This window comes from Phaenicophaeus curvirostris, chromosome Z, assembly GCF_032191515.1.
Source record: "Phaenicophaeus curvirostris isolate KB17595 chromosome Z, BPBGC_Pcur_1.0, whole genome shotgun sequence".
Lineage (NCBI taxonomy): Eukaryota > Metazoa > Chordata > Aves > Cuculiformes > Cuculidae > Phaenicophaeus > Phaenicophaeus curvirostris.
Window position 1 is genome coordinate 21,375,631 of NC_091431.1, and position 14,225 is coordinate 21,389,855.

At 38.6% G+C, this 14,225-nt stretch overlaps 1 protein-coding gene across 2 annotated transcripts in view; it reads left to right on the forward strand.

Annotated features, from left to right (window-relative positions):
• RAD23B (RAD23 homolog B, nucleotide excision repair protein) overlaps positions 1-6,710 on the forward strand; it is a 38,133-nt gene extending 31,423 nt beyond the window's left edge. For both annotated transcript variants that reach the window (XM_069880326.1, XM_069880327.1), the window contains 4 exons: positions 1,097-1,220; positions 2,421-2,548; positions 2,962-3,138; positions 4,978-6,710. In XM_069880326.1, coding sequence (XP_069736427.1) covers positions 1,097-1,220; positions 2,421-2,548; positions 2,962-3,138; positions 4,978-5,091 — 543 coding nt within the window. In that variant the 3' untranslated portion in view covers positions 5,092-6,710. The remainder of the gene's footprint in view (positions 1-1,096; positions 1,221-2,420; positions 2,549-2,961; positions 3,139-4,977) is intronic.
• The last annotated feature ends 7,515 nt before the right edge of the window (positions 6,711-14,225 follow it).

The window sequence follows — 14,225 nt, forward strand, 5'->3', positions numbered from 1 at the left end:
AAGTATACATTTAATTCATGTCTGCACAGAGATGGATGCTAGATGGGATTCTACAAAGCTAGCACATTACTTGAAGGTTTTACAATGTGTTTATCTTCTTACATTATTAGCGTAAGCCTACCCAAAATTGCACTTGCAGATGATAGTATATCATCTGTTATTGGCTAGACATATTTAAATCAGCCTTGCTTGCTATGTTAATTATGATGCACGTTGCTTGCAGGTGGAGGGAGACAATTCTTTTTGGTCTGGAATTGAGTCAGTGGGCACAATCTCCCAGTGCTACCTTTACCTTGCCCCTAGTTTCCACAGCTTTCTACTGACTTCATGATGCTTTGGCATTCATCGGCTTTCATTGCCTTCTTGGATAGGATGTTCCCTTTTTATCAATCTTTTAGCTCCTCTTTGAAGGCAAAATTGTTAGCAAGGCATGCAAAGCAGGCTGGCTTACACAATAAATCTCTCCTTCAGTCGTCCTTGTTTACACAATTTCTCTTCTGACGTACTCAATTGTTCTAATGGGGAACTTCTAGTGCACTGGTATGTTGTTAAGAAGAGGATTTTGTACAGTATTGCCCCTTTGAGGCTGGGTTTAACATAGCTCCTCCCACTATTAATGCTCTCTCGAGTCTGCCTCTTTTGGGCTTCTATTAGGCAGCTCCATTGCCTGTACCGCTGATCTATAATCTCACCGTTAACATTATGTACTACAGTTCTGTTGCTGTCATGTTACTTTATTTGCATAACACTATAAATTGTAAGTACATTTAGTTTTAACTTTTTCAATATTAAATATCCTAGAACAGGATTCAAAGCAAGTGTTTGCTTATGGAATAAAATGTATTTTAAATAAATACAGTGCTTGCTCTACTACCTCACTATACAAATGCCATATGTTTTTTGTCAAAAAATAAATTACTCTTTTCACAGTGTTCCCTTCCAGTTGTAAATGCTTACCTGCCACATCATCTTACTTTGTATTTGCAGTGAAAGTATTAGTGTTTTTTTGTCCTTTGTTCTGAAAACTATGTAATACATGCAGTAAAATAAATATACTTAAGCGTTCTGTAGGTAATTATGTCAACTATGGCTTTAGGGTATACCCGGAGATAATCAGACTGCGCCTGAACCCCCTCAAGCAGCAAACACTGGTCCCTCTCAGTCTTCAGCTGTGGCCGCAGCGGTAGCAACTATACCTACAACTAATAGTTCATTAGGAGGTAAGAAAGGCTGTATTGGAGAGGATGTCATAAACACAGGGGCTCAAGCATTCTCTGCGTCAATGAATTTTAGGTTTCTGCTGCAAAGTGAATTGGATAAGACATGTAACATGGAAATTCCGTAAGTGTGGTACATGCTTGGAATGAATGCCTTGTTGCTTGTGGCTATACATGGAGTAAAGCATGAAACCTCTAACTCATCTTATTTAACAAATTCAGAAAACCAACTGCAGTCTTCTTCATAATAGATTGCTTCTGAGTTGACACGGCTGCATACAATGCTGCCAATGTCGCATGCAATCAATTTCTGAAAGGCTGCTGAGAATCTCTGGTTTTGCTTTTACATCTTCTGTTGACAAAAAATGGGTTCCTTTGAGCAGCAACTTGATCTTTGGCAAGAGGCAGAAATTGCAGGAGGGTGGATGCTCAAAACCATGATGTTATTAGCTAAGAACTACTGTACAGACAAAATGTTGTGGACTGTCATATTGTCTTGATTTTAGCTTGCTGTACGCTCCTGCACACCAACATCTTCTGAGAGTAAGAAAATGCCTGTATTTGAGCACATCAGCCTGTACTGAGTGAAGTGATCAAGTTGAGCCTTGTATCACTGTGACAGGTTAGGATATGTTCTGTAACATCTCCTTTTTTCTCCCTTCCCATTCTCAGTTCCTGAGCTATGGGGCTAGTCTGACATTGTCCATAAAAAGAGAATGGGGGAAGTGGTATGTTTCAGAGCACTTCTAATACGGCTGCATTAACTAATAGTATAGCAGTAACTAATAGTATAGGATATATGAGAACTCAAGACTCACTTTAGAAGGACAGAACTGACCTATTGCAGGAGCTAGGGAACTCAGTTGTAGATATAGAGACGAGACAGTAGACTGGGTAGGTGTCTGAATGAAGTTACTCAGAGATGAGACACAAAGAGAAACGGTCTGGTGATCAAGGAGACAAAGCTGTTGGATCTTAAGAGATTGCTGGTTGAAAAGTGCGTTGACTAAACCGTAGTATAAAGAACTCTTGCTAAAAACTAGAGTAAGTTACTGTAAGGGAGGAAGCTCTTCTGTTCTTCAGTGTGTGGTATATTGTCCATTTCAGTGTATTGTTTCTATCTACAGTTACAATGTAGATATGTACTCCATTAAGAGTCTCCGTAAGTTTTTAAGAAACATATTATCTCATTGATTTTTCCAGGACATCCACTTGAGTTTTTACGAAATCAGCCTCAGTTCCAGCAGATGAGACAAATTATTCAACAAAATCCTTCTCTGTTACCTGCATTGCTACAGCAGATTGGACGGGAAAACCCTCAACTGCTGCAGGTGAATCCTAAAACAACAAAATGATGCTGCTAATTTTGATTTAGCTTTATAAGAAAGTGGTATGTTGATGTTAACTGAAATAGTGTATTAATAGCAGTTACAACATTTTTTTGTTGGCATGTCAGCAGTTGTCACTATACTGAATGTATTTTTTTATATTAGAAGTGAGTCTGAGGTCTCTTTATGACGAGATGCAAAAGGGCATCAGGAAGTTGGAAGGGTCACTGCAATTGAACTGAAACATGAAATTGCATTTCTCATGGTTAGATTTAATAATTTTTCTCTATGCGATTTTTACGTATTCTTCTGACTGCTTAGTTCACTGAAAATAAATGTTCTTACTTGCCTATAGGCAGGCTTAAACATGCTATATTTCAGTATATTTATTTATTTTATTCTCCTTTGTGTCACAGCAAATAAGCCAACACCAGGAACATTTTATTCATATGCTGAATGAGCCAGTTCTAGAGTCCCGCCAAGGTTTAAGTGTCAGTGATGATGGTGCTGGCACTGGAGGAATGGCAGAAGCTGGAAATGGCCCCATGAACTACATTCAAGTAACACCTCAGGAAAAAGAAGCTATAGAAAGGGTGAGTCTTTCTTTTTGGAAATGTAGCTCAGTTGTTGCTTAAGGTGTTTACTGTGGTGCATGCTTAAGACATGCCTTAACTTAAACTTTACGCTCAGTAGTAAAATTTACGCTCAGTAGTTCTGCATCGCTTTTGATATTTTCTGTTTGATGTTTCATAGCTGTTGTAGTCTTGTTTCAAATCACACCTCTTCTTTCTCGCCACTGAATCTAGAATCTCTTGCCTCTGTCTTGCTTAGAAAATGGAAAGTTTTTTAAGTGATCTAAGGCCTTCTGTAATTATTGATTGAATATGTTTCCCTCAGGAATGGGAACTTAGGTAGTGATTTCTCTTGAAAAAACCTGGGTTGATACTATTCTCAGTCATGCAGTGATAGGTTTCCGGGTACGAAGGTGTGTCTGCATGAGCACTGTTTGCAAAGTACTTGGATAGTGACTAGTAAAGAGCTCTCATAGTTGAGTAGATTAGTTGAAGTCGCTACTTAACCCATTTATTTGTCTATCCAGGAGAGTAAGTTAATTATAGCTTTCTAAAAATACAAGTAAACATGTCTATAAGAATACACCGGGGGGTGGTATATTTCATTCATAAATACTATGTGTAAGACAGACTATATATGTATTTGCATAGATAGCAAAGCCTCTGAAATTTTTCTCAGATTGGAAAGACGTTATACTGTGGTATTGTTTTGTATGTCAAAGACAGTCTTTTTCAGCTAGCAAAACAAAAGGTTATGTAAAGATCACCAGAAAAGAACAATTTTAATATAGATGTCAGTTCTCTAGATCTGAAGGAGATTGACAGTTTGGTAAAATTAGACTAACAAAACTGTTTGCCTCTGTGCATCATGACAGCTCCGCTGTATTTCCTTCTGAATCCATTTTATGCAGTAGAGCATTACCTCTACAAAGTGTTCCAAAACCTGACAGTCTTGTATGCTTCTACCCCTTTCCATGAAAGACATACCTCAAAACTTAGGTATCTTAGTATTACAACTGGCACATTCATAAGGGTGCAATTAGAGCTGAGAATGGTTGATAAGGGATAATAGGGCATAGTTACTTACAGAGGTTTGATCTGCCTTATATGTATAATGCCTTGTAGGTGCTGTGAGGATTTTAAGAAAATCTCCAAATGGTTGTATGTACTTGCCTTTGGTTAAAATAAAGATTGGTTTGCTGCATGTCTTTATGTGCAAGATAAACCCATTTCCCTAGTCACAGGAATAAGTTCTTCTCTGCTATTCTCATCCCCTGTTGTCATTGTGTCCCAGACATTAATTAGCACCTTGACTTCTGAAAAACAGGTTGTTTACTTCTGATGGCTGCAGTGTATAGTCATTCCTTTAAAAAGTGAAAGTCCAATTGGAACAAGTGCAGGTGTGGCTCAGTGTGATGTGTTGGGCTGCCTACCAGTGATCACAAGCTGGGAGCTTCTGCTGCAGGCAACTTTTATTAAAAATCTTGAGCTTTGTATGATTAATAGTTTATAATGGGCATTGTTTCTGGTTTGTGGGTTTTTTTTGTTTTTTTTTTTCCTGCAGCGGTAGAATGTGCCATTGTGTCCTGATATTACTGTCACCCAAGTCTGTAATTTACTATGGCAGTGAAAGAGAAGTGTTAGGGGTTTATGATGTTTTATTACTCTTATCCAAATCAAATTTTCAAGTGAGAATTCTGTATGCTAAATGCAGAGGCAACACCTTCATATTCCTTACTCATTAAAGGCCATGTCTTTTGCAACAAAGCAGTAACTGCTTAAGTGGCATCTCAAGATACTAGACATACTAAGAAGCTTTATGTACAAAATGGACTTTATAAATGTGTTTCTTTTCTTCAGTTAAAGGCATTAGGATTTCCCGAAGGACTTGTGATACAGGCGTATTTTGCTTGTGAGAAGAATGAAAACTTGGCTGCCAACTTTCTCCTACAACAGAACTTTGATGAAGATTGAGAGACATTTTTTTATTTCACATCTCACACCAGTGCATTACACTAACTTTATTCACTGGATTGGCGGGGATATTTGGGCTTTTATTCATAATACTTGGTTTATGGTATATGAGGAAGTGGAGAGAAGAGAATATAAAAAAGAAAACAGCAAGGATGTCTGCTTTAAATTAGCAGATGCAGAAAATCACACTGTGTAAAATAATACACAACTAAAAATCAGCTTCTGTAGTTAATTAGTTCCTTCTATAAGCTGTACGTAAACTTTTTTTAGGTTTTCATTCGTACTGTGCTCGTTCCAAAAATATATTGTAATGCCCCACTTCATGTTTCTTTTTTACTTGGTGTTGGTATTGCAAGTAGCCCATGCTGTGTAGGTTCTACAGGTTATATTTCATGGCAACACTGGATAGCGGTTTTGTGAAACCTTAAAGATCTGAGCAAACACAAATATGAATGCCAAAATATGGGTAGTTATTTTGCTTTTTCAGATTGTTGAAGTGGTACAAGAAGCACAGTATTTTGTTCAAAGATGCAGTAAAGCAGTGTTGGTATTTTTTTCCAAAATGAAAACCCATTTCAGTTAAGTGTCTTAATCATTGAGAAGCACCACTTCCTCCTTTGCCCCTTCAAATTATCTGAGAAGTTGTGTACATACTGGTAAAATTATTCCACTGTTTACAGCTTTCAGAGAAAATTGATACATATCTAATTTTCAGTTTAATGTTATGTTGGAGTAGAAGTTTTAAAAGCAATAGTTCGCATGTTTGGTTTTGTTATATACGCTCTTGCGAATTCAGTAAGCTTTTCTGCCAGAAGGCAAAATGCAAGCTTCATTTTTGTCCACTGCAATGAGGCTTGACCAAATCAAATTTCACCTTCCTACCCTTTTTTGAACCAGCTCTTACAATACAGCTGTAAACATCTGAAGATATTGGTGTTCTGTTGCTCTGTAGCGATTGTAACGATGAAGCTGTTTCTGTTCAGTAAGGACTTTTTTGGATTAATTCACTTGATGAGGAAGAGAAGTTGGTAACTTGAGATACCAAGCAAGTAATGCAATTACTCCAACACAGAAGAATCTGCAAACTTAAGTTTTTAATTTTACGTCTTGGTACCTGTTTGTTATTTGTTTTGTTTAGTCATCATAAAATGTAACTATCTTCCTTTTAATTTACATTGACCTTTAGACAATTTTGCCCATTATTGCTAATGAAAACAAATTCTAATTTCATCTAAAGCTATTATATGTAACACTTCCTGAACAGAGCTTGGGGATGTTTTGTGTTTCTACTTTTGTATTCCGATTATCTGAATTATAAATTTATCTTTACAGTAGCCAAGAAAATATTATTAGTACTACAATGCAAAGCTGTTTTACCACTAATGATATTAATGATTCAGTGGTACAACTAAAGAATGATTATCTGCTTAGTTTATGTATCGGTGGCTTTAACTATTACTTAATTTCAAAGTACAAGTTAAGTTTCTGAGAAAAAAAAGTGAGAAAGACTGAAACATTTCTGTTTGTATTTTGTTTCTTCATTGGTTGGCCATAGTCTGTTAAATGATTATCTGCACAATATAGTGAAATGTATTAAAGCCTTTTTCTTTTTATCCTTAGACGTTTGTGGTGATTTTCTAGATAACGTGTACTGAAGTTGTTCAGATTTTATTCTTTTCCAATTTCATAGGTTTATAACATCTAAATCATCAGTAGCACAATCCAGATATATCAGTAGGAGGTGTGATATTGCTAAATGGAAAATATCTTTCATAATGCTTTCATTTTAGAGAAGTGAATGTTAACACCCAAGTCAGCCAGTAGACTTCAGCTAAATAGGAGTGTCAGTGTATTTATGGACTGGAAGATATGGATTTTGATTTAACACACTGCATGCAAAAAACGGGCTATTTGTTACCTGTAAAGGGCCAGCTGCCAGGTACTTGAAAAATGCTAAATTGATAAAATGACTTATTGAATGTCCTTTGCTACATAGCTAATACCTAACTAGGACAAAAACTTGTAATTTGTGCGAGTCTTCTGTACTGATAAAACTGATATGAGAAATAACCATTCCTTCTTTAGGGTGATGGAGAGTAAAGGAAGAATGTCTGTGGGAGTCTCAGTCTACTCACTCCAATTTTGATTCTAAAATGTTTGCTTATCATAAGTCTATTTGAATTAAAGACTGTTCAGCTTGGTCTTTGTAAAAAAGCTCGTAGCTTTGGTTATTTGTAACTTTGCTGCATACAGAGGGGTTTATAGCTGCTGTGGTGGAAGCCCAACTAGTAATTCAGTTCCCATATTTAAGGGGTGGAACACTGTGTGACTGCTGATGAATGACAGGTATTTGACCTTACATGCTAGCAAAAACGTATCTGTTGAGTAGTGGGATACTTGCTAGGGAGAGTCATATACGTCTTTGTAGTTTCAGCCAAAAGACAAGAAGGTGTGGAACTCATATGGTGCTGAGAAGGTAAGTGTGACCTAAATAAGTTGCGTAAATTGCCTGCATATTCTGTTGCCTCATTTTCTACCAAGTACTACCAGGAACTGTCTGCATGGAGGCTTTTCAGCTTCTTTGCTGCAGATCTCTTAGGGATTTGGGGAGCAGCCTCCTTGGGGCTTTGTGAACAGTAGCAAATCAAAACCAGTATTTCTTCCTAGATTTTGGTAGTGGTACCTTTACTTTTGTTGTAAAACTTCCAAGTATCTGCTTAGTGAAAAGCTATTTCTGATGCACAATTGGAATTAAATAATTACTCTGAACTTAGATTAATTCTGTAGTTGTCTATTCTTATGTCCTCACCTGTATTTTAAGGCTGTGGTTCATTAATTAACCTTCTCCAGTATCGTCTTACAAATCTAGCTGAAACCCAGAAGAGATTTTTTTTTTTTACCACAGTATGAGAACTTTTGGGGAATGTGAGGTAATCACTCAGGAAGTCAAAATGTAGCTCCGATTTTGAAGTATCAGATTTAACTTTACTTCCAAAATATACATCAGTGTGTGAAACTGGGAGATACAAAAGCAAGTTCCCAAATAATGTTTGACGCAGCTCTCTGTTTGCCATCCCAGGAGAGGGATTCATTGCTGTTCTTGTAATGTGAAGCATTTGACTCTTAAAAAAAAGTTGCAGCAGCTAAAGATGAAAAAAGAAGGCAATGTCTCCCAAGTGTCTGTGGCTGGATCTGTAGAATTTTTCAAAATCTCCTAAATTCAGGTACAAATTTTTGACTATATGTGTGAAATAAGCATGTTCCTTCCCTCCCTGGACCCTTGTCTTTACCCTAAATCTCCCTTTTTTTTTTTCTTTTCCCCTTTCCCCTTCACTATTGGAGAAAGTATGCAAGGTGCAAACAGAGTGCTATCAGCTCCTCTTTGGGAAGAGAAGAACAAGATTTCAAGCGGTTGAGGTGTTGAATAAGGAAATGGTCCATCTTCTGGGTGGGATAGAAAATAACCCCAGTGTTCAGTATCTGGGACAGAGATTTCCTCTTTAGGGTGGTTGGGTTGAAAGAAGTCTGCATCTGGAAGAGGTGTTTGTGAAAGAGTATGCCTGAAAGACTTAGAGGGTATATTGCAGGTTCAGAGGAGGGCAGTGGTTGTGGCATGACCAAATGGAGAGTTAGCTAATAAGCAACCTTTTATGTCCAAATAAATAAGAGTTAGATTTATAAAGAATTTGGGAACCAGATAAACATTCATTTTCAAGGAGGCCTCAAAGTCAAAGAAGTGGCGGATTCTGTTTCAGGCAATAGATCTTTTATCTAGCAGTTTGCTTCTAAAACCAGCTCTAACCCACAGGCAGTAGTTTACAATAAGAGGAGAGCAAACAAGACAGTTTGTAACTTGGCATAGATCACACAGATGACATGTAGTCTTTGGTAGACTTAACAGTACTGAGATTCTCCTGCTTAAAGGTGAAGAAAAAAAGTAATGTGATTTTTATTTCTAGCTACACATTACATTAAGACTTGATCTGCTACTTACTCCTCTTCAGGTAGCCTTTGTAGTTTGAAGGGATTAAAACGAGTCACCCACCTTAAGTGTGCATTTCATAGTAATAGTGATGTTTGCTTTATTTGTATTTCCATGTAAAATATCAATTCCCCTTTGGTAAATGGCATGATATGCAGCGTACTGATGGTGCTATGCTGCAAAGTTCATTTGGACAACTATTTCTGGTGGGGTTGGGTCTTGAGTGTGAATGTAATTCATTACCCATGGGTACACGTCTTAAATTATAAACTGTGACCTGAAGCTGCCACAAAAACTAGGAAGTCTCAGTCTCAAAAGAGCAACAGGGTTAACATCAGAAGTTGTCAGAATATATGAAATATAGCTATGAATCAACAGACCCATATTTATTTTTCAGCTGCATTAAGAAATTAAAGTATTGCCAAATAAGTATGTATCTATATTAGTTTCCACAGTTCTCAGAACTTGAAGTAACTGGGTCACTGGTACACAAGTATTAAGGAGGTAAAATATACAAAATATACAAAAGACCATTTTCTACACCTAATTAAAGTGTGCATGCAGTGCCTAGGTTGCTTATCAAGACTGGTGGCAAATGCACTTTCCTAAAACACTTATCCTCAGTTTGTCATGCAGAAGAGTGGTTGTGCTCACGTGTAGGATAGTGGAATGGAGAGCTGTTGTTGCGGAATGCAATAGTTTGGCATGCCTGTCTTTGGGAGAGGGATGTAGGTAGTATTTAATGGTGGCTTTGCTGCTGCTGCTAGCAATGAGGGTAGCCTTGTGTTCTGAAGTCAGTTCAGAATTTGCTTTGCTTCAGAGTTGTTGGAAATTATCTGTTGCTTTGCCAGCTCATTGAAGAGTCACCTTTGTTACACTGTATGTTCTACAGTGCTTAAAGAAGAGGCTAGTTGAAAGCTAAGAGTGCAAGTCAGGACAACTGAGGTGGTCACAGACTTCTTCATGAAGTGAATAAGACCTTTGCCTTTTTGGGGGAAGAGTTGCGTCACTTTAGCATAGTAATGAAAAGTGAGGCTGAAGTTGAAGTTGTGCATTTGATGCACTGTACCTGCTGTTCATGCTGTCAGGAGGCAGACATAACGTAGTGGTCTTAGTGAAGAGAAATACCCTGTTGGAAGCTAGTGTGATAAGAAAAATAAGTTTCAGTAATGGAGCTTCCTCTAGTGCAAAGGCAGAATTCTGCCATCTTCTCAATATTTAGGTTTGAATTGAAAACACTGATGATGCAGTCTCTTTTCATGGTTGCACTGCTGGAGTTTGTGGTGGTTTTAGGCTTAATGTGCCCTAATAATACCTTTGGAATGCCTTATTTTGAAGAGATTAAACTGTGCCTACATAAATAGTTATCTTAGTTGTAAGGTGTTATTTGCGTGAGTGTCATTTGTAGGTGGAGAAGCTGCAAGATTGTCATCGTATTACTCATTCCAGCTGGAGAAACTCTCACTACTTGACTGTTACATCATCCTCATAGCCTGCATGAAACAGTGAATACATTTTACATGTGTCTGGGAGATTGGTTTTGTCTCTCTTCTTAGGTAGCTTCTCCCTGGGAGTTGTGCTTTATGGTGAGATAAAACCAAGTCATTTGGAACACTGAGACAAATGCAACGAACTTTCCTCTATACTTACCCTTTACTAGATTCAGATAATCTCCAGCATCATTTGTTTATAGACACTCCAGTGTCCTGAAAATGGCTGCAGTTCTTTGCTTTAGTAGAAACAGCATCAAGGTGCAGTGGCTTCAATCAGGTGGAAATACAGGTTGCTGAGTTTCAGTCCTGCTCTTCCTTCATCTCTAACCCCAGCCACTGTGTTGCTTGCCTTCGTGTTAACACTCAGATTTTGTAGTTTTGGATTGGACTACACTTGGTAGTTTAAAACGAAGAATGAACAGTTTAGCTGTCAAAACAACAGCTGAAGTGTGAGTAGAGGTCACGGAAAGCTGAGCAGGCTTCTTGTATGACTGGCTTACAGGGCAACTGTGAGAAGAGGGGAGAAAGGGACAAAGTGATTCTTTTTGCATTCAGGGCAAGAGAAGGTAAAATGTTTGCCAGTTTACTATAGTAATATGTGAAGCTCTGCTGACACTGTAGAGTTTTAAGTCCTAGATTAGGGAGTCTTAGCAATACACAGAGGTCACTAGAGAGGGTAGATACCTGAAGAAACATCTCTTGTTTATGTGAGGATTTTTATAGACATATAAATGTATATGCAGCTTGCAGTGTCAGAGTTGGACTTAAGTTGTTATTTCTTCTCAAAATAGCATCACTTTTGTTCTGCAAACTTGAATGTAACCTCATGATGCCAGTCTGTGTGCTACTTCTTAATGGAGTCTGTTATCCTAAATCCAAATATGTAAATCTGAGGGCAAATAAAACTTGGGAGAGCTTGAGCATAGAGGTAGAAAACAATCATTTGATCGTAATGATTTTACTGTTTATGCACAAACCACTTGTTTTCATGCAGTCATGGGAAGGTGGCTGTTCTTTACTGATGTGAGAAGTTAGAGCACTTAATCTGTTGGCTTGAAGTTTGAGCAGTACCAGTGGGAAAGGAGGAGAGCACAGGGAATCAGGGTTTTGTTAAAAGAGGCAGAGTTGGACTGAAAACAAACAAAAAGCAAATGAGGCTATATTATGCCTCTACAATAACTCATTTACAAGTATGTAAAACTTAAGCTTTTCACTGATGGCATTTTTATTAATTTCATGTTTTCCTCACTAATTTGGACCAGGTGACCTGTAAAGGTCACTTCCAACCCAAAGCATTCTATGATTCTCACTTTTTCTCCTTGCTTATGTATTATTTTGAGATGTTCCACTTCTGTTTGGGTGCAGTTTGTGGGCCTGCTTGCAGATACGTGCAGATCAGAGAAGTATGTCTAGAAAGCTGCCTGGAGGACAAAGACCTGGGGGTGTTGATTGTCAGTGACTGAACATGAGCCAGCAGTGTGCCCAGGTGGCCAAGAAGGCCAATGGCATCTTGGCTTGTATCAGAAACGGTGTGACCAGCAGGTCCAGGGAGGTTATTCTCCCTCTGTACTCGGCACTGGTGAGACGGCTCCTCGAATCCTGTGTTCAGTTCTGGGCCCCTCACCACAAGAAGGATGTTGAGGCTCTGGAGCGAGTCCAGAGAAGAGCAACAAAGCTGGTGAAGGGGCTGGAGAACAGGCCTTATGAGGAGTGGCTGAGAGAGCTGGGGTTGTTTAGCCTGGAGAAGAGGAGGCTGATGGGAGACATTATTGCTCTCTACAGCTACCTGAAAGGAAGTTGTAGAGAGGAGGGTGCTGGCCTCTCCTCCCAAGTGACAGGGGACAGGACAAGAGGGAATGGCCTCAAGCTCCGCCAGGGGAGGTTCAGGCTAAACATTAAGAAAAAAATTTTTCAGGGAAAGGGTCATTGGGCACTGGAACAGGCTGCCCAGGGAGGTGTTTGAGTCACCTTCCCTGGAGGTGTTTAAGGGATGAGTGGACGAGGCGCTGAGGGGCATGGTTTAGTGTTTGATAGGAATGGTTGGGCTCAGTGATCCGGTGGATCTTTTCCAACGTAGTGATTCTTTGATCACAAGGTATCAATCAACAAGCTATGGCACATTGAACTCTAGAAGTGAGTCCTGACAATCTGGAGCATCATCTGTCATCTGCTGTTGGCAAATACCTGTGAAGGCTACTAGCAAAGTTTCCGTCATCTTGTTGTTGCTATTCTGCATGAAAAGATAATATCCTATAACAGTTACAAGTTTCTTCCTTGGATGAAGTGGAAATGCTGTGTGGTTCTGACCACCATGTGTGAACCCCTAAGAGATGGAATATGAATCAGTTTTTCACATGGGCAGCCTCGCCCGTGGTTGGCTGATGGATATGCTATTCACACAGGATCACTTTGGGTTTCAGGATCATCTATGCCTAAGCTTATTTGAATAATGGAGGACATAGTTCGTACTATAATGAGGTAAGATTCAAGTCAAATGATGAAACACGATGGTGCTTGTACCTCCCATCACAGGAGGTTTTCAAGTTGAGACTGGTTGAAGCCTTGAGTGTGCTGGTGTGATCCTATGGCTAACCCTGTTTTGAGCAGGTGGTTGGGCAAAGGACCTCTGGAAGTCTCTGATTGATCCAGTGTCTCAGATTTAAGTACTTTTATCATGCAGCCTTACCATTCTGGAGGGGACATAATTTCTGTGAAGGTTTATCGTCAGTTCCCATATGCTGCCCTTCTTTGGGTTTTGGTTTGGTTTTTCCTAAGTGTAAAGGCTGGCTAAAAAGCATTTGAATACTCAGTTCTGCCACCTGGATCCTGGATCTCTTCATATTTTAAACAGACCTGTAGAAATTATCAAAGCAGGCTTGGATGATACTGTTAGTTCTTTAAAAGTTCATTAGCAATGTCAACACAAGTTAATTAGGCTTAGATTTCTTTCTTTCTTAGCTTCTAATGTGTGAGGAAGATAAATTGCAGAACCAGGTAGTTAGATAGTAATTTTATCCAATGTTGTGTGACGTCTACCATAAATTGAAAAAAGTGATGTTTGGATAGCATATAATACAAATTTTCTATGCCTCTCTTTATTATTTACTGTAAAATTGACTTTCTTTAGCTGATGTGGAAGCACTTGCTCATTTGTTTATCTATTATTGTTTCCAAGTGGGCTTACTTTTCTATCTCTCCTCATTCAGCTAAAAACATTTGTTAGTGTTGGCGAAATATCTTCTTTCTAGAGACAGTAGCCCTCCCAAAAAGCTTAATTGTGTAGATTTTTAAGCTGATTATCCAAATGAATAGAAACCTGAAGTTTCTAAAACTGTAGTGAAGTAATATTAGAAAATTTTACTAGAAAGCCCTTCCAATTTTCAGATCAGTCATACAGCTTAATGATCTGGGTTGGGAAGAAATGAGTAGGATAAATCATGAGGACATACAGATTTTGGTGACTTGGACTCCCCAGGCTTGCCTAGAGGAGAAAACTTGTTCAGTCCCTTGAGGGAGTTGTCAGAAGGTCTGGGGAAAGCACGAATCAAAGTCCCTGTAGACTGTAACAAGCAGTGTTTAAAAATTATGTGCCAAGATTATGTGCTCAAAGAAACAGGTAAGAGAGAGCTTGTTGGGTTTTCAGACCATTCTGGTGAATG